Genomic DNA, 24,595 nt, shown 5'->3' with positions numbered 1-24,595 from the left:
TACTTGTTTCCTATTATTTATGTAAATAAGAACGCATACGTGTCTGTCTTCATCTAGAAGACTAATGCGTCAAGATAAAATGATTGCAACTGCGTGTTTGTGTATCACAGGTGCCTTCATGTTCCCATATTTCATCATGCTGGTGTTTTGTGGCATCCCTCTGTTCTTCCTGGAGCTCTCCTTTGGGCAGTTCACTTCCCTCGGGTGCCTGGGAGTCTGGAAGGTCAGCCCAATGTTTAAAGGTGAGCATAAAGCTATTAAAAGAGGTGTGAGAACAAACCGAAAGCATTTTCGTGACAACCGAAAATGTACGTATACATCTATGTGGGATGGCTTGACCTTTTAATGAATGGCATGACTTGTTTGACATGTTAAGCTAGTTTTTTTTTTTTTTTTTTTTTAAACATGTTTTTGTTCACCTCTGGGTGGCATTAATTCATGTGTGTTCTCATGTGTAATTTCTTTAAGCCTAAACATTTATATTTTAATAATAGTCTTCAGTTAAATTTGTGACTTTTTTTCTTGCAATTGTGAGTTTATACTGTATCTCGCAATTCTGACTTTTTTTTTCTCAGAAAGTCCAGTTTATATTTCAAGTATATATTTCACAATTCAAACTTTATTATTCACAGTTGCGTGTTATAAAGTCTTATTTAATTGCGAGATATAAACGTACAATTCTGAGAATTTATATCTTGCAATTCATTTCTGAGTAAAAAGAGTCAGATTTGTGAGTTTAGATTTCGCAATTCTGACTTAACTCGCAATTGCGTGTTATAAAGTCAGAAATGCAAGATATATACTCGAAATTTCAAGAAACAAGTCAGAATTCTGAGTTTATTTCTTAGAATTGCGCATTTATGTCTTGCAATTCTGATTTTATAGCACGCAAATGCGAGTTTGTATCATTAAATTCTGAGTAAAAAATGTCAGAATTGTGAGTTTATATTTTTAAATTCTGACTTTTTCTTCGAATTGTGAGTTTATTTCTTAGAATTGTGAGTTTATGTCTCGCAGTTCTGACTATAACTTGCAATTGCGAGTTTATATCATTTAATTCTGAGTAAAAAAGTCAGATTTGTGAGTTTAGATTTCACACTTCTGACATAACTCACAATTGCATTTATTTTGCTCAGTTCTGACTTCATTTCTCAAAATTGAGAGATTATATCTCACAATTCTGAGAAAAAAGTCAGAATTGCGAAATATAAACGTGCAATTACAAGAAAAAAAAGTCACAGTTACCTTTTTTTCTTTTTTCAGTGGTGAAAACGGGCTTCCATATTAAACAGAAGATAAACAGAAAATATTTTTTTTCCACAGCCAGTTTACTCACTCACACAATTCATTTTTTCATTCATTTTAGTTTAAGTTAGCTTAATTTTGTTGAGTTTAGTGGGTTCCTGGGGCCGGATTCACGAAACATTCTTAATAAGAAATTTCTTCTTAGCTGCCATTTTCTTCTTATTTTTTAAAATAAGAAAAAAGTTAAGAATATTTTGTATTCCCAAAAAAATCATCTTAAGAATATTCTTATCTTTTTACTTAAGATTGTTCTTAAGACAAAAATTAAGAAAATTCAAATTCTTGAAAAGAATCTTCTTAAAAACCATCGTAAATAACTTCTTAAAGTTAGGATAGCCCGAGACTTGTCTTAAATCCCAAATAGTAAGAATTATTTAATTAATTGATTGGGTTATTTCAAATTAACTGTTATATTTAAGCATTGCAACACTACTAGCTACATATAATACATATTAGGACTATTATTAGAGATGAGCAAGAGTTCGCTGAAGTGACAGCAATGACTGATAATGTAAACAATGATCTGTCATGATTAGCCTGTGCATGACCCTACTTTTTGCCGTCATCAAAACTTAGTAGCAACTCGACAAAATCGAGTCAGATAGGGAGATTTAATAAAAAAATAAATAAAAATACGACATAATCTTTGGCCGTATTTAGCGCATGTGCAGGACGCGTTTGCTGTAGCAGCGCACACACATAACGGAAGCGTTCATTCAGACGAGGCAACAAAATACAACACAAAAGTGAATAAACTGATCGCCAAAGCTTAAGACAGACCCTTTAAAAGTAACGGTTCAAAAACACGGCGCATTAAAAACATGAAGCCGAGCGCCAGACACTGTCGTGACGAAAATGTGCGTGCTTATGATTATTAGGATAATCTGCAGAAACCGCAAAAAAGACGTTGAAGTGTTTATAAATGCGTCTTCAGCCATGTATTCACTCAGATAGATGTATCATTTTGTTTTTCTTAAGAAAGAAATTAAGATGTTCTTAAGAACATATTTGAGAATATTTTAAGATTTTTTCAAGAATTGCACTTAAGAACATTCTTACGAACTTCTTAGAATTTATCTTAAGAAATTTCTTAATTTATTTCTTAAGAAGATATTCGTGAATCCGGCCCCAGATTTCTAGCGCCACCAGATGAAAATATTTTTGCAAATCCTGTTGAAATTGGGAAAAGCAGATGCTTTATTGTATTGCAAAGCAATATTGCAATATTTGTGAAAATAGTCAGATTTTCATCAAGGTTTATTTACATGTAATCATGCAATCCTACTATTGAGAAAATTTGTTGCCCTTGTTGTCCAAATTACGTTTTTAGCAATGCATATTACTAATCAAAAAAGTTTTGATAGTAAATTTACAAAATATCTTCAGTCTTCTTAATGTCCTAATAATTTTTGGCTTAACAAAATTTATGATTTTGACCCATACAAGACATTTTTGGCTATTGCTGCAAATGTACCCACACTGTCAGAAAAAAGGGTACGGTTGGGGTCCATTTGTGACACTTAGGGTACAAATGGTGAAGTTGTACCCTCGATGGTTCATAGTTGCACCTTAGAGTACTCATATGTACCATTTAGGGGTAAAAAAGGTACAGATATGTTTCCAACTGCCAGAGGGTCCACGTTTGTACCATTTAATCCCCAAAGAAAGGTACAATCACTTGTGTGACCAAAGAAGTAAGCCAAAGTGTATGAAATAGTCACCCAAAATTAAACATAGCAAGATAATCATTTTCATGAGTTGTTAGTTATTTGGAAGAGATGCACAAAATAACCAAATATGTTCAAGAGCCTTCATCTTTCTGACCAGTTCTGAACAGTACACACGCAAATTACATTTTAGTGTTTATGCAGAACATCAAGATAATAACTTTTAAACGTAAAGCATTTGTATTAAAGTAGGTCTGCATTTTTAATTGTAATTTTAAACTGATATAAGAGCTGTTTTAAGTTTTGTTTTTAATGCAGAGTTAAACAAATACACATACTAATAGTAATTAGCAAAAGCACAATGTAGTATACAAAACTATTTAACGTTTATTAAACATTATATGGTGTACTACTTTGCCTCAGTTCAAATACATATTTTCGAAGCCAGCCTTTTTGTGTCGTCCAATGGGATTGTAGCCCGCGCTGTGCATTTTGAAAATGAGATTGTGCATGACGCCGGTTATTCAGGACATCATTCAATTCATTTCTGACGCTGTCGACGGAGACACGGAGGATCTTATTCAAAAACTGAAAGAAGCTGCCTGGAATACATGTCACTGAAGACGAAGCACAGAAATTTAGAGGTAAGTTTAATTTTAAGTACTGTGAAAATCTGTTGGTTCCCTTTCGATTTTTGTTAACTTGACATTGCGTCTGTAGCCAGGCCTAACGTTATCTGATGCGTGAGGAAAACCTTTCCTCGAAAACTGACCTGACAAAACCAACGCATTGCCATTACATTTTAAGCTTATTGTTATTATTACAATAATTTTTTATCATTTAGCCGGAAATTAAGATATAATTTTTCGCTTAACTCATACTGCACCTAGAGATGGCATGAGACGCTGACAAAACAGCGGTGAAACGGCCATAGAAACAGCTCTGGTCTATCGCGTTTGTGTACCATAGATTTATAAATTCAGTTTACCAAAATGTTCTTACTACTCTAATCTTAACGTTACGTTAACCTTAACTTACCCGTGTTTCCTTCCGGACACGAGCGAACGCCTTTTATTTTAACGCCTCTCCTAGTCTTTCTGGAATTATATACGTTACCTTACGATTATTATCCATGTTGATTTATATCAGTTTTGTTTGGTACATATTTAACTAACGTTATAAACATAAATCCAGGAGAGTCCTAATTATTTGTTATGTCGTATTGAGGCGTCGGTATCGAGCCCTTCCAAGGACAGCAAGTAAAATTGGTTTAAGTTACCATTATTTATCAAAACTCGTGAAATACGTTTCTAGTCTGTGAGCTGCAAATTTAAATAATTTGGCTTTTAATAATACACTCTCAGTTAAAAAAAAAAAGTATAGTTCTCTGTTAGTTCGTTAAGTGTACATTTTGGTACCTTTTAGCTTTTGTACCTTAGGGTACTGTTCCAGTGACAGTATTGTACCTTTTTCTGGAAATGTATAAGTACTAACTTATTCTGTATTTTTCTAAATTAAAGCAATGTTTTTATACTGATGAATGTCCATTGAAAAAAAGAGATTTTATTGTTGCTGTTAAAACCTCAAGCTCACACAGACTATATGCATTTTTTTCCTTTTAGAAAATAAGGTGGATTTAACAAATTTGTACACAAGATGGAGGTGGTAACAGTAACACTAGTACCAGTGCCAGCAGAACCCTATCAACAAACTTCAACTACAGAAATGTAAGTATAACACTGAGTTTTGTGTATTATATTTGTCCTATGTTTAACGGTTAACCGTATTGATTTTTTTAATGCCTGATGCCAATATTTTAAAAAGCAGGGTGGCCAGTCAGCACACACAAGGAAAGTTGGGAGAGTTAGAGTTAGTTTCATCAAAATTATTTTAAATTGTGTTCCGAAGATGAAGTCTTACTGGTTTGGAATGACATGAAGGTGAATAATTAATGACCAAACTAAACTTTTTGGCTGAATTAATGCTATAAGAAAGAAAATATGAAAGACTAATAAGGTATCTTTAATTCTTTTTCTGTTACCGGCTTGAAAACTTCGGGCAAAAACAAAGGATTCTCCCATTTTTAAACTGTCACCGATAGCAATGTAGTAGTAGTAGATTGCTGAAGTCAGTAGATTTTACTCAGTCAAAATACATTTATTACATTTAATATTTTGGCTTTTATCATTATGTTAATAAATATTGAAATTAATTAAAATATTAACAAAATTACAAATTTGAGCCAGGGAAGATAAGAGAGATGAACATCCTCAGGGGTCAGTGATATCACAGATTCTAAATCAGTTATTAGCTTAAAATGAAGGTTGAATGTCGATTTAAATAAACAGTATGCTATAATGATAATTTACAGTTAAAACAAATTTGTAGAAACATTGTAATTTTCTAAATCTTCAGGTAAACAAATATTTGTGCATTCAATCTTAGAAATATTTGTATATTACTAAAAGGAAATGGCAATGAAAGAATATTAAAATGTCTGATTTGATTGTTTTGAAGTATTTTTAGTTAATTTAAATGATTAACTTTATCTTTTTGTAAATTTTCAGTTGTGTGATGAAGCTGACATTCATCGCCTGCAGTTCAGGGATGGCTTTACCAGTATTGTGCCCAAGGTGCTTCAGCTTGTTCAAAGAAATGCTCCGTTGGACGAAGTCTACAAGAAGCAAGAGAAAAGATGCTTGCAGAAGATCTAGGTATTTACATAAACATAGTGGTTTTGTGATTATCTATTTATTGATTATCTATTAAGCTTTTTTAAATGATATTTATAAATGATATTTAAATGTTTTTTCTTTGTGTGAAAAAAAATCTTCATGCCTTAAAATTGCTCGAATGTAACTCTACACCTTGATTGGTTACAAGGTAGTTTATGGCAAAATTTTCACATCATTTGTCTTAAAACATTTAAAACAGCACATTGCATTGTTTTACTGATAGATTTTTGATGTTTTCTTTTCTTCTCAGTGTGATGCTGATACTCCATACCCAACCTTACAGTTGGCAGAAACTGACTGGAAAATGGCTTTCTCCAAGAGGGTACAACTTTTCAAAGTGGATGGTGTGGAGTTGTGCAAGGAACTGAGTTGAAGAAAGGATCACTACAATGCACAGCCTTCAGTGCTTACTATTGTTTTCAACTTGCCTTGTCCACCCTACATGAAGAATTCACTGACTTTCTGGCAGCATGCCATAGCAAAGATAACTGAGGTGGGTGGCAAGCCCCTTACAATATCTATCACCCGAATAATTAATATCCTGTGTTAAAATGCCAAATATACTGATACACAAGGGTGAAGATTTCGACATTCAGTGTTTCAAAAGTGATTTAAATCCAATACATTTTAAATGTCAACAGTGTATATATGAAGAGTTTTGTTGCAAAACGAGATATATCCATTTTGAGAAATGTTGGTTATTTGACATTATTATTTAAGACATCAACAGTCAAGTTAATTTACAATTTTTGTACATAAAACTATTACTTGAGCTCAGTGAAGGCCAGAGACACAATATTCTTCAAATCCAGGATATTTTTTATTTAATTTTATGTAGATAAATAGTTCATAAATAAGTCAAAAACCATGCCAAAATGCAACATACTTATCTTAACATTGTCAAACATCTTAAATTGGTAAAAAAAAACAACAACATCATAAATATATGGAATAGTATATACAAAAATTGATTAATAATAATAAGATTCTGAGTTAGTTTTGGCCAGAACATACACAACATAACTTTTTTTTTTTTTTTTTTTTTTGCAAAACGCTATATATCCACCTTAGGCTATATTCTACTACTGTAATACCGTTAAGAAAAGCTAGTGAACCATTTTTTTGTGTGTGTGTGTGTGTGTGTGTGTGTGTGTGTGTGTGTGTGTGTGTGTGTGTGTGTATTTTCGAAAACCAAACCTTTATGATCAGAGCGGGCGGAGACGCGGTGTCACAGTTCTTGTCTCTGTTGCACCGAGTCCGCGACACAAGCTCGCCTCGCCCCGTCATATTTAATGTATTATTTCACTTTAATAATAATAATAATAATAATAATAATAATAATTAAAATTAATTATTTAAAAAATAAACTTAGAAATGTAGCCTTGCAGACATCTGGCCTTCTTGAAATCAGCGGAGACTCGTTCCCTGCTGCATTTGTTTATTGTTGAGAGACGGAGGAGTATTTTATCCCGTTCCACTTTTGTAGTGTTTTTATACATTTTTGTGAAGTTGAAGGCTACATCTTCATATGACAGTTTGTCGGCATGACACAGACCAGCATTACTCGCGCGATGACCACAATACATTTTCGGATGTTTTCCCTCCCCTGAATGCCTTGCCCGTTTGGTCTTCTCCCTTTGATGATTTTCTTTAGATGCCTTCCTCTTTCTCCCAACAGCAGCTGGAATGACCGGCTCCAATCCGTCATCGAAATCCATGACATTAGCTTGACTCTGAAGCTTTGATTCTCTGACTGACAGACAGCTGTTTAACCTACGTGACTGACAGCTCGCCTACAGTATTAACAATTAAATGGTGAACGTTTTTTAGTTAGCCTATTGAATCCTCTTTTTAAAAATACATGTTTTTTGTTTTGATATTATCGTTAAATGAATCTATAAGCAAACTCGGAGAATTTCACCGGCGGGGACTCTCTTCCCAGGGGATGCTGAACTCGCGCACGTACGGTCATATCGCACTTTGCAAAGAAACTGGTCTGGCGGATATCGCGTTTTGTGAAAAAAATACATTTTGTAGTAGGCCTAAAATATACATTCTTAAATTTTATTAATGGCAGCAATTCACACATAGATTAAGGGACATCTGAACAGTGATTTCCAATAATAAAATCCAAATGTCAAAAAATGGCGTTTATCGCGTTTTGCAACCAAACTCTTCATATATAATGTGGCAAGTTTTTTTAATACCAGTGTCGTATAATTCACAGTTTCATGCATACGCAGTAAAAGTTGACTTTGAATGAAGTGTTATAAAACCAGGGCAAGAGATGGACTTTCAGGCCCTTGCCGTGTACTCTGCTTATGATAAATAAGTAGTTTGTGATCCTCAAGAATGTTTAAAAAGTTCCAATTAGTACTGTGTATTAGTGTAGTACTGCGTTTGGTAAAAATGGGTTTGTGATAAAAAGAATTTACGCATATAAAGTTACAATTGATGAAATGTGTACTGTTGGAAAAGGGTTGTTTTTGATTCTTAATGTTTAAAACATTTTTTAGAAAATGTAGAATGCAGTAGAAAATTTTACTTAATGGGATGTATTGATTATGAAAAATTTAATATTAAGCTTAATATTCTTGATATTTGCAATTTTATAAAATGTTTTAAAAAAGTTAGAAATAGTATAAACAATTGTTTTTGGAAAAAAGAATTGCTCAATATTTGCATCCTTTTAAGACACATTGAGGTAGAGCTTATTTTGTGATAAAATGTTAGGGTATAATCAATTAATGAAATTTGTACTGTTGGAAAAAATGTTTTGCTTTATAAGAACAGTTTTGAGTATGAAATTTTTATTTATTTTTTTAAGTAAAATTTTGCAATATGCATCCTGTTATGACATTGTGATAGAGCTTAAAACATTCATCCTGTGAAAAATGTGAGAATGTAATGTTTTGAATGTTTAATAAATGTGATAAACAGCATCCTGGCCTTTTTAATGTGTTGTATGTAGTACAGATTTGCCACCATAAGGTACAAAAGGCTTGTCACTGGGGCAGTACCCTTAAAAAAGACAAATTTGTACCTTTTTTAAAAGTACATTATGGTACCATAGCACTAAATGGTACAATTTAGTCAGCAAAGGTACATATTTGCCTTTGTAAGGTACATACTGCAAGGGTACAGATATGTACCCATGTGAAAGGGTACAACGGGTGTACCCTTGAGGGTACTGCCCCAGTGACAAGCCTTTGTACCCCTGAAGGTACAAATTTTGCACATTTTTTCTGACAGTGCATGCTACTCAAGACTGGTTTTGTGGTCCAGGGTTACACATACAATTTTGTATTGGTTATTTTTTATGTTTCTAAAAAGAGTGTATTGCTTTCAAGGTGCTTGATAGCTAAACATCCGTCAACATACTTAATTTATTGTCCTCTGGTTGTTCTCTCTCCTTTAAGGTGTGGGCTACGGAATGATGGTGGTATCTACCTACATAGGGATTTACTACAACGTGGTGATTTGCATTGCATTCTATTACTTCTTCATGTCCATGACAAACCTGCTGCCCTGGACGTACTGTAACAACCCATGGAACACCCCTGACTGCGTTGGGGTGGCGGGCACTACACGAGCTAATGCCACCTTCGCCAACATGTCTGCTGTCGTGTCAGGGGTGACAGAGATAGTCAACCGCACCAAAAGGACCAGTCCTAGTGAAGAGTACTGGAGGTAAATGCATCCCTTCGTAGGCTGATTCATCTATTATATAAAAAAAATCTTCATAGTAGAGGTCTAAATTGACAGGAATGCTAGCAAGAAAAGCCCCAGAGAGTTGAATATCAAGATAATTATATAGTCAATCCATTACTCATCAGTTTTGAATAGTTGAAAGCTGGTAATTAATACATGTTTGCAGGAGTCATGCATTTTGTATTGATGTTTGGATCTTTGTGCATTGGATTGACAGATATGTTTGGTTGAATGATGTTTGAACACTATGTAGGATGACATAAGACAATAGGACTGAAAGGCAGTGTTTTGTTTTTCCAAGAGTGTGATTGTGACTGTATGTGGTTTGGAATGAATGCTTCACTTTACTGCCTGTGGTCAGAGAATACAAGGCTTTGACCATGAGACATTTGTAGACCGTTCAAAATGTTTATAAATGGTTTGTGCTCTCCAGACTGTGTTGTCCCTGTGGTATGAAAGACATTCTTGTTCTTCCCTTCTGTAAACTTATTCATTGTGGATGATGGAGCTTTGCTCTAATGTATTTAATTAAAGGCAAGCTCTGACTAAATAATAGTTAGGTTAGCATGATACATTTGATGAATGAATTGTTTATGCTGTGTATTACATCCTTTTACTGGCTTTTGCCCTCTCAGGAACTATGTGCTGAATGTCTCTGATGGTATCGGGAACTTCGGGGAGGTGCGTCTACCTATCCTGGGATGTCTGGCTGTGTCATGGGTGGTTGTGTTCCTCTGTCTTATTCGTGGAGTCAAGTCATCAGGCAAGGTATGTTGAACATTTAGCTGTGACATAAAGCAGAAATAAATGGAAATGGAAATATTAGATTAAAAACTTAAATGAAAATGAAAAGTTTTGCCTTTTGCAACTAACTAAAATGACTAAAACTGAAGGGAAAAATAAATAAAAAATTCAAAATGATATACAGTATAAAGAATACTAAAATTACACTGCTATTTTTGATTGAGTTTTAATATTTTGTCTTTCGTCAGGTGGTGTATTTCACAGCAACATTCCCTTATGTGGTGCTGACCATTCTCTTCATCAGAGGAATCACTCTGGATGGAGCCGTCAGTGGTATCAAATACTATTTAACCCCTCAGTGGGAGAAAATTCTAGATGCCAAGGTCAGTACTTTATACAATGGTGCATACTGTAAATACAAGTGGTCACTGAAATGTGACCCTGGACCACAAAACCAGTCATAAAGGTCAATTTTTTTAAATTTAGATGTAAAAATCACCTGAAAGCTGAATAAATAAGCTTTCCATTGATGCATGGTTTGTTAGGATAGGACAATATTTGGCCAAGATAAAACTTTGAAAATCTAAAATCTGAGAGTGCAAAAAAAATCTAAATTTTGAGTCTAAATGAAGTTCTTAGCGATGGATATTACTAATCAAAAATTTGATACGATACAAAATATCTTCATGGAACATCTTTACTCAATATTTTATAATGATTTTTGCCGTAAAAGAAAAATCAATCATTTTGACCCATACAGTGTATTTTTGGCTATTGCTACAAATATACCCCTGCTACTTAAGACAGGTTTTGTGGTCTAGGGTCACATTTTATATTTGTAATAACTAGAGGTGGGCCGTTATCGGCGTTAACGTGCTGCGTTAACGTGAGACTCTTATCGGGCGATAAAAAAAATATCGCCGTTAATCTATTCTCAAATTTGGGTTGGGAGCTGGGTCTAAACTACGCAAGCTATGATGACTTTCACCTTGATAGTTTAACGCGGATGTATACCAAAGACTGTAGAATATGGTCGCGCGTTTACGTCTCCTCCGCCAAAACACAGACGGGATCGCGTCGTCCTCCATTCATAAAAAACGAATCTACTATAGCGCGAAATGCCACGTAAATTCGTCGTTTTTTTGGATTCATAAATCAAATATGGTCTGTCACTTAATTCAAATCGCGATATGGACTAGTGTCTGTGAAAACTGAAATGCAAAAAGACCGTTTTAATATGAATCCGGTATGTTCCGTTTGCCTAGCTGTATGAATGAATGGTGGAGACGAGCTTTTACTACACGAATACTGAAACACACGTGACGCTCCCGGTAATTTTTGGCATTTGCATCTCACATGAACAGATAAACTCAATCTCCAAAACTGCTGTGAGTGTCACTTTTACCGTTTCATTTGAGAAAACTTGCATCATATCATACTGTATACACAGAAACTTCACGGCAACCTGTCAAAATAAAAGTACGGTGTAACATGTAAAGTTCATCAACAAATTATCATAGAACAGCTTTATCGAGCAGTTTGTGATGTAGTTTGGAAACAGGAGATGAGCCCCTGGTCTAATGCGCCACCTGGCTTGAGAAACCCATTCTCAAAGACTTACTTTTAGTCATTATTTGGGTAGCACACATATTCTGAATGCCTTCAGCAGAATTCAAATTAGCCATTTTAATCTAAATTAATCTAGATTAATTCCAAGATTTAATCTAGATTAATCTAGATTAAAAAAATTAATCTATGCCCACCACTAGTAATAACATATATTTTGTGTTTTGTAGGTATGGGGAGATGCTGCATCTCAGATTTTCTATTCGCTGGGCTGTGCCTGGGGTGGCCTTATCACCATGGCATCATATAACAAGTTCCACAATAACTGTTTTAGGTAATAAACATTTTATTTGTTTGCTTCTCTGACATTTTGAAAATATTTTTTTGAGTATTGTGAGTGCTTGATGACTTGCATGCATTGCTCTGTAGCACTCCCATGTGGCTGATACTGATAAATGCATAGAAGAACTTTTAACTTATCACATGAGATCAAAAAAGAAATGGAAAAATTTCAGTTCAGATGACTGCAAACGTACTAATAATCTAATTGTTTGTCTGTTTTCAAACAGAGACAGTATTATCATCAGTGTAACGAACTGTGGTACCAGTGTGTATGCTGGCTTTGTTATTTTCTCCATCCTGGGATTCATGGCTAATCATCTGGGGGTGGATGTGTCAGAGGTGGCTGATCATGGGCCAGGCCTGGCATTTGTGGCCTACCCAGAGGCACTGACATTGCTGCCCATATCACCACTCTGGTCCCTGCTGTTCTTCTTCATGCTCATTTTATTGGGCCTGGGCACTCAGGTACTTTTATTTGTTCTTCTTTTCTTTACCACAGTTATCTTCAATTACACTACAAATGTGTTTTTAAAGAATTCTCTAATGCTCACCAAAGCTGCATTTATTAAACAAAATACAGTAAAACTAGGAATATGGTGAAATTTCCATATTAAAATAATAAAATAAATGTAGATAAATGAAAAAAAAAAATCTGAATTTGAACAGTAGTGTAATTCACCCTGATCCACATATAGGACTCTATTTTAACTTTAATTTAGATGATTTCAGCATTTTTGGTTTTATACTTTAAATAACAAAAGAAAATCATTAACCGACAGAATATCTTTTATGCATTTAATGAGGATTAATCAATAATAAGGAATAATGAGGATTTTATTTATGAAAAGAAAACTATGCAGTGTTTTTCAATTTCTGTTCCTGACATTTGCTCGGTTTTATTTATTTATGCTATTGCTAATTGATTTGTTTGTTCCCATTTTATTACTTGTCTTTACCAATTTAATGTTTGAAATTTATATTAGTCTAGTTGTTTTTTTCTGTGGTATTTTTTTGGTAAAAAAGCAGAAAATTCCAACGATACCCAACCGTAGTCATGATAAAACTAGTAGTTGATGAAAAAAGTAATATACAATTTCATTTTTTCTTTCTGTTCAATGTTGTAGTTCTGTCTACTGGAGACTCTGGTGACAGCTGTCGTAGATGAGATTGGAACTGACTGGATTATCAAAAATAAGACCTATGTTACGCTGGGAGTCGCCATCATAGGATTCCTCCTTGGAGTACCGCTGACCTCACAGGTGAGTGACAAAAACACACTTGAGCAAACGAAAAGACACACATCCTTAATTCATGGATTGACTTGATCTATTGTGATGTGTGTGATATAGGCAGGAATATACTGGTTGCTGCTTATGGACAACTACGCTGCCAGTTTCTCCCTGGTCGTCATCTCTTGCATCATGTGCATTTGTATAATGTATGTCTATGGTGAGTCGTCACTTTCTACATGCTCTATATAAAAGCTACAATAGGTGGATGTAAACTAAGGTGTTCATTTCAATGTTGTGTTCCCATCTAGGTCACAAGAACTATTTTAGAGATGTGGAGATGATGCTAGGCTTCCCTCCTCCAATCTTCTTCAGGATCTGCTGGAGATATGTGTCCCCTTTCATTATTACTGTGAGTGACAGTCTGTTTTAGATTTTTCTGATTCAATGTTTTTTTTTTTAATCTAATAACCTAATTTCTCTCTCTCTCTCTGTCTGTCTCTTCACAGTTCATTCTGATTTTCACCGTGATACAGTACAAGCCTATTACCTATAATGAATATGTCTACCCTGGTTGGTCATTAGTCATTGGCTTTGCCATGGCTTTGTCTTCAGTCATCTGTATACCTATTTATGCTCTGTTCAAGATTGCTACGTCTGAAGGATCCACATTTTTAGAGGTAAGATGCATCCCACCCTAAAGGCCCGTTCAGACCAAGCACGATTTCGAGAACTGTAACTATAAAGATAACATTCTAAAAATCGTTTCAAATTTAAAAGAATAGCACAGTAGTAGACTATAACGATAACGATACAGGGCAACGATATTGTTGGGATCACTTTCAGAACGATTTTTTTCCAGCTAATGAACGATAAAACACTGACAGCTAATCAGACTTCATTCCAATTTAAAGGGCTTGTGCATTTGAAATAGCAGGCGACATTGTAGAGGAGCAAACAGATATTGCACAGCAAACAGAGTAACAGAAAATTACCTCAGGAATTCAGTGCTAGTTTGGACAACATTGTCTTGCCTCTTTTGAAGGTGCAGTAGAAAAGAGTCCAGATTGCTTTTATTCCACTACATTGACTGCGTTAAAGATTAGATAGTTTACGCTAAATTCACTGTTTAGATGCTCTCGAAATGTGCCTGCTGAGGACATCTACTGGTTGAAGTTGTGGAAATGCAACACAAACAGACAGTTATCGTTCACTGGTGTGGACGCAAATATAGTTATCGTTATTGTTATCTTCATCGTTATCGTGCTTGGTGTGAACAGGCCTTAAGATTAATACACAAAGAGATTATTAATACTTTTGAAAAATGTTGTAAACCTTATACATTTGCATAACTAGCCAAATACTTCTCAACTTATCTCGGTAACCACTTTATGCTGTGAAAAACATTTTTGGACAGTTTCATCAGCACCTTAAAGGGATAGTTCATCTAAAAATGAAAATTCTATCAAAAATTACTCGCCCTCATGTTGTTCAGACCTTCGTTCATCTTCAGAATACAAATTAAAGGGATAGTTCACCCAAAAATGAAAATTTGATGTTTATCTGCTTACCCCCAGGGCATCCAAGATGTAGGTGACTTTGTTTCCTCAGCAGAACACAAACAAAGATTTTTTACGAAAACTGGTGCAGTCTGTCAGCCAAATAATGTGAGTGGATGGGCACCAGACCTTTAAAAGTAAACAAAAACATGCACAGACAAATCCAAATTACGCCCTGCGGCTCGTGACGATACATTGATGTCCTAAGACATGAAACAATCGGTATTTATGAGAAACTGAACAGTATTTATATAATTTTTTCCCTTTGATACACAGCCAGGTCCATCTGTCAAGAGCACGAGTTTAGCATCCGGCTCGTTACACGTGAACGCGCTCTGGCGTAGAATACGCAAATGGCAGAAGCGATCTGTCGCATGAATACAACCACTGATCTATAATAGAGAACATTATATAGATCAGTGAATACAACACTCATTGTTTACATAGAGCACAGAGATTGTGGGTATAGCGGCTATTCAAAATGGTAATTACTTGCGCTTATCCTGATTGTTCAAACCGATTTAAAGCTAAAAGATTACGTTTGCTTGCGCAAATTCATCCGGGACTTTTCACCGATTTCCCCTTACGCGTTTGCGTATACTACACCAGAGCGCGTTCACATGTAACGAGCCGGATGACAAGCTTGTGCTCAGGACAGATGGACGTGGGTGTGTATCAAAGGTAAAAAAATGATATAAATACTGTTCAGTTTTTCGCAAAAACCGATCGTTTTGTGTCTTAGGACATCAATGTATCGTCACGAGTCGCAGGGTGTAATTTGGATTTGTCTGTGCATGTTTTTGTTTACTTTTAAAGGTCTGGTGCCCATCCACTCCCATTATATGACTGACAGACTGCACCGGTTTTCGTTAAAAATCTTCATTTGTGTTCTTCTGAAGAAACAAAGTCACCTACATCTTGGATGCCCTGGGGGTAAGCAGATAAACATCAAATTTTCATTTTTGGGTGAACTATCCCTTTAAGATATTTTTGAAAAAATCAGAGAGCTTTCACAACACGTTCAAGGCCTAGAAATGTAGTAAGGACATTGTTAAAATAGTCCATGTGACGTCAGTGCTTCAACTGCAATTTTATGAAGCTTTGAGAATAATTTTTGTGCACAAAGAAAGCCAAAATAACTACTTTTTTCAACAATTTCTTCATTTCCAATTCAGTCTCCGCCACGTGTTAAACATTTTTCACCTTCTCTCACAAAGTTATTTGCATTCTCTCGCAAAACCAGTTGAGTTCAGACAGACACTTCCTGTTTACTTTACAGCTTGTAAGTTAGTCATTCATACAGCTCCGTTTGTTCACAGTGTATCAAGTTGTATCTTTAAAGGAAAAGTTCACTTCCAAAACAAAAAGTTACACAAATGTACTCACCCCCTTGTCATCCAAGGTGTTCATGTCTTTCTTTCTTCAGTCGTAAAGAATTTGTTTTTTGAGGAAAACAATTCAGGATTTCTCCCCATATAGTGGACTTCTATGGTGCCACAAGTTTGAACTTCCAACATGCAGTTTAAATGCAGCTTCAAAGGGCTCTAAACCATCCCAGCCGAGAAAGAAGAGTCTTATCTAGCGAAACGATTGGTTATTTTGTAAAAGAAATGGACAAATTTCTATAGTTTTCAACCTCAAATGCTTGTCTCGTCTAGCTCTGTGTGTACTCTGTGTATTCTGGTTCAAGACAGTTAGGGTATGTCGAAAAACTCCCATCTCGTTTTCTTCTCCAACTTCAAAATCATCCTACATCGCTGTTTTATTATTTCTTGTAAAAATGTTTATGTTTGATCTTCTTTACATGTTCACTTTAAAAACACCGGGTCGGTACTTCTGCAGCGATGTAGGACGTACGAGTTTTTCGACATAACCTAACTGTCTTGAACTGGAATACACAAAGCACACGCAGCACTAGACAAGACAAGCATTTTAAGTTTTTTATTTTGTATTTAGAAAATAACCAATTGTTTCTCTAGATAAGACCCTTCTTCATTAGCTGGGATCGCCCTTTAAAGCTGCATTTAAACTGCATTTTGAAAGTTTAGATTTGTGAGCACCACAGAAGTCCACTATATGGAGAAAAATCCTAAAATGTTTTCTTCAAAATCATTTTTTTTCTTTGCAACTGAAGTAAGAAAGACATTAACATTTTGGATGCCAAAGGGGTGAGTAAATTATCTGTAAATTTTTGTTCAGGAAGTGAACTTCTGCTTTAAAATAGCTCAGTTCTACATCAAAACAGTTAATAAACCAACTCTTACCTCTGCAGCGTTTGAAGAACTCTGTACGGCCCGACCCGGACTGGGGCCCGGCTCTCCAGGAGCACCGCAAGGGCCGATACGCCACTATGGGCCCTGAGTCTGTAGAGGTGTGCCCTCTCAAAGAAGAGCTGAGGGACGAGGGGAAAGAGAAACTCAAGGAGAAAGAGACGGAGAAAAAGGATGAGATCGGTTTGACCATCCCAGGAAGCAACGGCTCCACATTAAACCCCACACCCAGCGCATAGAAGAGTCCCTCCCCACCCTCCCCCCAGGACGGTTCCCATTCCCACACTGCGGGACAGGCCACTCTCGCTGGAGACCTTTACATATTGTAAGGGCTTTATGAAATCTAACCTCTAGAGAAATTGGTTGTCATCCAAAACCTTTTTCTTTTTATTCACATAATTTAATACTGCAGTTTTTTTTTAAAAGACATGTTCATATACAGGAGGTGTTTGCATAAACGCAGTGTGTATATAGCGCATTGTACAATATTTTCACTTTGTGTTGAGTAGTCTGGACATGTGACTGTAGCGGCAGCAGGAGCTACAGTGGGATTTGGCTCGTGTGTGTGCGTGTGTATAGTGGCGGCAGTGCTGGTCAGGTTTAATAGCTGAAGACCAAATATTCTTTGTGGCAATGTTGTAATGGCACTGTGAAGGGGAGTGTTATTTTCAGTTTCTGTTTCATACCCATTTTCTTGTTTGGGAACCATCTCATTCACAAGACACTATGGGTTTTTCAATGCTGGTGTCTGAGAGCAGGGTGGCTGATGGTCAATGTCAGTGGTTAAATGACCTTTTAACACCATAATAACTACAAAACAGAACGTGTCTGTTACCTATTTACAAGACTACTGTTAAATTTTGGAGCTAACACTTTCGTCAATCGGCCAAGTAGACCGGCCCATACCGATAAATAAGAATAGGCCAAGAGAATATCAACTTTGTTTCCACTGAAGTGAGAGCACAAATACAAAACAAAGGATATTTGGTCTTAAGCTCTTACTGACTGAGGTATCTGGACCGAGGCATATAACTTCTCAAGCCCATTCTCAGGGTTAAACACAATTTGCTTTTTCGCAAAACATTTTCCAACACCTTGAGATGATTTATTGCTGATGTTGAATATTTGACACGAAGGAGAGGAGTTTTCATGTAGGAACTTCCACATGAAATGCCAAATCTGTTTAGTCTTCCGGGCATCTCGAGCCGAGGCATCTCCTGAGCGAGGGGAGCATGTGCGCGATAACAGAAGCAGCTAGTTCCTCTTTAGATTCAGTACTGTAGTATGCACACTAACCCCCGCTCTACACGGAAAAAGAGGCATGTTACCAAAAACATGTGCACAGACCTTTGTTTTCTGATTTAGTTGGTATGTTTGTGTTTGGGTGTACTTTTTTGTTGTCTATGTGTGTTAAGAGACTTGAACAGGTGCGTATGTGTCATTTAAAGGCATCTAGCTGTAGTGATCTGAACGGTCCTGTGATCGAACACTGAAATAAGAGGAAAGGTTGCATGTGGAACGACCAGAACTAAAAGTAGCATCAGTCAAAATCACTGTGGTTAGTGAAATTGTTGGGGAAGTCAGCTTTTTCCCTCATATTTTAAAATAACACGAAATAGACTTGCGAGAAAATAATAGGCCAAAACATACAATTTTCACACTAGAAACCACAGTGTTTTATAGTTATGGTGCATTTTTTGATTTTGTAGGCAGTAGAGAGAGGAGAGATACTGGTTTGGAGAGTTTGGTCATATTGTTGGTATGGCTAGATGCCGCATGTCATATCATTCCAGTGAGGTTTTAACAAGGCCCCTTGACTTACGATGTATACGGTTGTAGTGGCACATATACATGGATAAAGAGTCCTGGTTACACTGTGAATTTGTCTGGGATATTGCCTGACACCTTTTAACAGGGAGTCTGGCAACGCAGCTGCTAATGTGCTGACGCATCACGTATTGAGACTTCTGATTAAAGTTAATCGCTGTATATAGTTAAGTCAGAGTAGTTTATTTGGTATTTCTCTCCTGTGTTGTGCGAGGAGAAATGCAGTATATGATGTGCTCTGTCATTTTGATGATACAAAGTCTGAGCTTTCAAATTCGCTTCATTTTTCTATTATATAAATTCTAACATGCTATTTCAATGTCACAGATTGCTACTGGTTATCCACCTTTTTCTCTGGAGGTTTCGCTCTCTGGTGTTTCTAGTCAAATTAGCGTATTTTCGGAGCTAATAATATAGGGTTAAACCCATGGAAAAGCACATGGTGCCATAGTTGCATCACTTTACAGTGTTGCAATCCCAAGTCTTTTTGCAGTAACTCACCTGTCATAGTTTAATGAGTGGATAGATGACATGAAGCGTCATACAGCTCCTGTTCGCAGCATTATGTCCACAAAATAAAAAGAGCACAAATAATTTTATTATTTCCCACACAGTATTTTAACTTAGGCGCTGCAAGCCATCATTTATGCAAGGCATACAGCGCCGGACACGGACAGAATTGCTTGTACACAAAACAAGAAACGTTACTTATTGCTGTTACTGTGGCAGCCAACAACAGCACAGCTTAACCCCGTGTACATTTTTATATTTAGTTCGGTCCATCTTTTTTAACCCGTTTTAACATGGCTTTCTATGGTACGACTATGATTGGCACATTAAAAATGTAATTTAAAAAATCTAAGATTACGCGATTAAAATTGTAATGTTTCGAGAATAAAGTCGAAATTATAAGAATAAAGTCAAAATATTTAAACAATAAATCAAAACTATGAGATTAAAGTCAAATGTTTCGAGAATAAAGTCATAGCAATTACGAGATTAAAGTTATAATATTTTGAGAGTATAAACAGGGACCAGGAGATATTCCAAAGTCTTAGCTTTCAAAATCTGTCAGTTTTATAGTGAAATACAAAAAAAAGTACCAAAAGCACAAAGCTTATTGCTATTATTGAGTGGCTAGCATGCTACAAATAGGCCTAATGAATGCAATCGAAGACATGAAATATTATTTCCAAGCATTTTGTTACTGCTAATATAACACATGGTATGATTTTTGCTAATAATCCCACAAATATTCAAATAAATTACGGTTCCCTGGCAACTTCTCCCGGTGCTCCTAATCTGGGCCATTTGCATGCACAAGCTATACTTTCAAAATATAATAAATTTAATTGCTACAATTTAATTCTCGTAATTTCAACTTTATTCTCAAAGCATTTCAACTTTATTCTCAAAATATTTCCACTTTATGCTCGAAACATTTCGACTTTATTCTCATAATTTCAGCTTTATTATCGAAACATTTTGACTTTTCTCATAATTTTGACTTTATTATCGAAACATTTTGACTTTTCTCATAATTTTGACTTTATTCTCGAAACATTGACTTTATTCTTAAAATTTCAGCTTTATTCTCGAAACATTTTGACTTTATTCTCATAATTTCAACTTTATTCTCAAAATATTTCGACTTTATGCTCGAAACATTTAGACTTTATTCTCATAATTTCGACTTTATTCTCATAACATTTTGACTTTATTCTAGAAATTTCAGCTTTATTCTCGAAACATTTTGAATTTATTCTCATAATTTCGACTTTATTCTTGAAACATTGTGACTTTATTCTCATAATTTCAACTTTATCTTCGAAATATTTCTACTTTATTCTCTAAATATTTCGACTTTAATCTTGAAATTTGGACTTCATGCTCAAACATTTAGACTTTATTCTCAAAACATTTAGACTTTATTATTGAAATTTCGACTTTATTTTCAAAACATTTTGACTTAATTCCCAAAACATTTTGACTTTATTCTTGTAATTTCGACTTTATTCTTGAATTTTTCTCTTTATGCTTGAAACATTTTGACTTTGTTTGAAACATTGACTTTATTCTCAAAACATTTTGACTTTATTCTCATAATATCAACTTTATTCTCAAAACCTCGACTTTATTCTCGAAACATTTAAACTTTCTCAAAATATTTTGACTTTATTCTCGCAATTTCAACTTTATTCACAAAATATTTCAACTTTATTCTCAAAATATTACACCAACTTTATTATTGTAATTTTTTTTTACGTGGCACTGTCATACTATGGAGACCAGAACACGATACCATCCTAGAACTCAACATGACAGTGCTCATCGGAAAAAGGTGGACAGCAAGAAAAAACAAATGAACATCATAAAGTACGTTAAAAAAAGATGCAGTTCAATTTACTGATCGTGTCGTCCCTCATGTAATCGTGTTTCAGTCATCAAAAGACTTGGCACATTGGTAAAATCATAAATATATGTACCCTAAATGTGTTATACGTTCAGTATGCTTCAAGTATTTGTGCCATAAACCATCTTAAAATATTTTTGTATTCATTTTGATATTGTGTGACTTTAATTTAGTTTTTCTGGGTCAGAATGATTCAAAATGATGGAGCAGGTCACAGATAAAGTCAGTATTCAAAACCCTGATGGCATAATAGTCTACATCATTGTTATGTACATTTTATTAATCTCTGCATGAAGGTATGATATATATATATTTTTAAAGATTTTATCCAAAAATATACAAAACACAATCTAACTTTTAGACGTAGGGAAAAGAGAGAGAAGAATAAAAGTAACCCTGCTGCCTAACAAGAGGTATTGGACACTCAGGGGAGTAGTTAGAGGTTTATTGGTCTTAGCACAACCATACCTGCAGGTCACAAACTCTAGCTTTTCCTCTGTTGGACAGTTAGACAGCGGGCGCAGTAGATTAGAGCGGCAGTTTAGGTGTCGTGAGACTAACAGCACTTTTATTTACTGGTTCACTTTAGCTGGCTACATGCGCAGTAGCTACAGTATGAATAATCGCTGTCGGAAATGTGAATGCACAAGATTGAAGCCCTCTCGTTTTTCAGACCTTGAACGTGGCATGAAGACCATGTGAACAGACCTTGACAATAACAATAGACACGTTATGCATCAGTGCCGTTCTTGCACTGTTCCCCACCTCTCGTCCTCTCTCTCTGTTGTACAGTAATGTAAAAAAAAAAAAAAAAGACAAAAAAAGACAAAAACTCAACTGATGTGTATGTTTTTGTGTTTTCTGTTTTTATCAGGGTGGGTTGCTCTAGTGGGGTTTATTTTTAGTTGTTTTTACTTTCTTATTGTAACGTAGCTAATGTCATGTGTACAGAGTGTTCTGTGTAGTGAACGTTCAACTGCTGAGTCAAACCTAGTTCTTGCTATTGATGTTATGTAATTTTAATCAGTATGTAATTACCTGTTTTTGCCATTTAACAAGCAGAATCTACCTTTGTAAGAGATTTTTCCTTTTTATTTTTATAGTACTAAAACTATATTTTATCATCAGTTATAGTAATGTTTCAGTGACACTACATTTATTTTATTTTTTATGTTTTCCCTAAACCTCTTCAAACCAGCTGATCTCAAACGCATTTCCAAACTAAGGCTTTGGACTGAAACTTGAAAAATACAGGAATGCTTTTTACAGCAGCATCTGGTCAAATAGAAATCGTGTATTGATGAAGAAGGACACAGTCTAAAGCCAACAATGTTATTATCTTCATCTCAGTATTGTATTTGTAGTGCTGCAAACCCTTTAAGAACATTTCTGTCGACCTGTAATGCAGTTTCATTATGCACAATGTAAAAAGAAACAGAGAAAGCACATTTGATCACCTGGAAAGAATGTTTCAACATGTATGCTAATCTTTGAATATGATTTGAAATGATTCAAATATGTTTCTAAGAAGAACCGAACACTTATAAGTGGACGTTGCTCCTAATTTGGCCTCTCAAACTATTTTTTACTATTTCTTATAGTGCAAAAAAAGGCTTTTCTTACTTAGTATTTTTGCCTTTTTTAGTCAAAATATCTGAAAATTCTTAAATTAAGATGCATTTACTAGATAAGCAAAATTACGTTAGATTTGTAGTCTTGTTTCCAGTGAAAAAAAAAACCCCACATAAGTACACTGTAAAAAGTTTTCACCAGATTCAACTTAAAAACCTCCGTTTTTAAGTTAAATCAGCTTAAAACTACAAGTCATTTTAACTTATTACAATAAAATGAGTTGATATAACTTGTGAGTTTAAATGACTTAAGTTGATCTAACTTAAAATCTTAAGGCAGCTGCTAAACTTAAGTTTTTAAGTTGAAACTGGTGAAAACTTTTACAGTGTAATAAGTAAAATGATCTGCCAGTGGGGTAAGTAAAAAAAACTCTTGTTTTAAGAATATTTTACTTACCCCACTGGCAGATAATTTGACTTGTTTCCAGGGGGAAAAACTAAGTTAAGTGCATTTTGCTTATCTAGTAAATTCATCTTAATTTAAGAATTTTTAGATATTTTGACTTGAAACAAGACAAAAGATAAGCCTTTTTTTTTTGCAGTGTAGTGTAAATGTAATTGTGACGGCTGTGTCTAGAATCTGGTGGAACATACGCGCACAAATACCTCTGGGTCCAAGATGGAAATATCCATTGTGCACAGTTTTGTTGCTGTATTAATTCTAACTATAAACAGAATAAGCATATCTCAATTGAAACTGTGAATTCTTTTGGTTAATGAAATGTTTGTTCCAAACAGTGTCATGTATTTTCATGTTGTCCCGGCACTTTAAAAATACATGTGTTTGAAAGCAACAGAAAATGCGGAACAAAAAAAAGAAACCCTTTTTCTCCCATATCCTGCATCCTAAAAGAAGCAATGTCTTTACAATAGTGTATGTGTACTTCTGTGCTCATGGCAATATAAAACTGAAGTAGAATGACAAGCACAATGACATGAGCTCAGTAGTTTATCAAACATATCTAACCGTGTCTTTTCAATTTTAGGGCCAAACAGCATTGAAATTGTCTTAGTCTTGTCAGCTGTAAACTGTTGAATTTGAAATGGTAAATAAAGTTTATTTTAAAGATCAGCAGCTTGTGGTTTGTGTTTTATCACTCTGGGTACAGCTAAAGCTGAGCTGAGCAGGCCTTCAGCCTGAGGAAGACATGGGTGTCTGCTCCCCCTCTGCCCCCTGCTGGCTGTTCTCTGCACTGCAGGAGGAGCGGGCTGGAGACAGACTAGGTCACTATTTTTAGTTACCTCCATCTTTAGGAAGAAGTCTTTTACAGATCCGGATGCTTTAACTGAGGCTGCTGGAACCAGTTTGAAGGCTGAAGCTCTTAGTGAATTTCCTCTGTACTTGTGCTCTCTGTCCCCATGATCCAAAGCAGAATTTCGAAGCGTGGATTCAGCACTTGAGGAGCTCATTAATGGTGGATCACTCTGGATGTGGTTTGGGTCTCTGGGCGGACATGGCTTCAAATAGGAAACAGTTGAGTTTAATGGATTCAGCCTTTCCAACTCATTCGCAGAGAGAGCAGGTTTGTGTGTCTCCCTATAGAAGAAAAAAAAAATAATAATAATAATAATAAAAAATATATATATATATATATA

At 35.3% G+C, this 24,595-nt stretch overlaps 2 protein-coding genes across 4 annotated transcripts in view; one reads left to right on the top strand and one right to left on the bottom strand.

Annotated features, from left to right (window-relative positions):
* Window positions 1-110: 110 nt before the first annotated feature.
* Window positions 111-20,628, top strand: slc6a9 (solute carrier family 6 member 9). Of its 3 annotated transcripts, XM_073848349.1 has the most exons (12): window positions 111-242; window positions 9,127-9,397; window positions 10,054-10,186; window positions 10,411-10,545; window positions 11,959-12,062; window positions 12,298-12,535; window positions 13,195-13,329; window positions 13,420-13,519; window positions 13,611-13,711; window positions 13,809-13,979; window positions 17,131-17,202; window positions 17,371-20,628. In XM_073848349.1, the coding sequence occupies exons 1-12, from the start codon at window positions 119-121 to the stop codon at window positions 17,455-17,457; spliced, it is 1,671 nt and encodes a 556-aa protein (XP_073704450.1). In that variant the 5' UTR covers window positions 111-118; the 3' UTR covers window positions 17,458-20,628. The 3 variants fall into 3 exon arrangements, with proteins under 3 accessions (XP_073704450.1, XP_073704449.1, XP_073704448.1); XM_073848348.1 differs by having other exon boundaries at window positions 17,131-17,477; XM_073848347.1 differs by lacking the exons at window positions 111-242; window positions 13,809-13,979 and having other exon boundaries at window positions 9,141-9,397; window positions 17,131-17,477.
* A 325-nt stretch (window positions 20,629-20,953) lies between these two features.
* The window catches only part of LOC141344518 (uncharacterized), a 35,589-nt gene continuing 31,947 nt past the window's right edge, over window positions 20,954-24,595 (bottom strand). Inside the window, exon 8 of the mRNA XM_073849396.1 lies at window positions 20,954-24,536. Within this exon, the coding sequence (XP_073705497.1) occupies window positions 24,062-24,536 (475 nt within the window). The 3' untranslated portion in view covers window positions 20,954-24,061. The remainder of the gene's footprint in view (window positions 24,537-24,595) is intronic.

Source organism: Garra rufa, chromosome 10 (assembly GCF_049309525.1).
Source record: "Garra rufa chromosome 10, GarRuf1.0, whole genome shotgun sequence".
NCBI classification, from domain to species: Eukaryota; Metazoa; Chordata; class Actinopteri; order Cypriniformes; family Cyprinidae; genus Garra; species Garra rufa.
The sequence above is the reverse complement of the archived record's forward strand: the minus strand, read 5'-3'. Positions and strand labels throughout refer to the sequence as shown.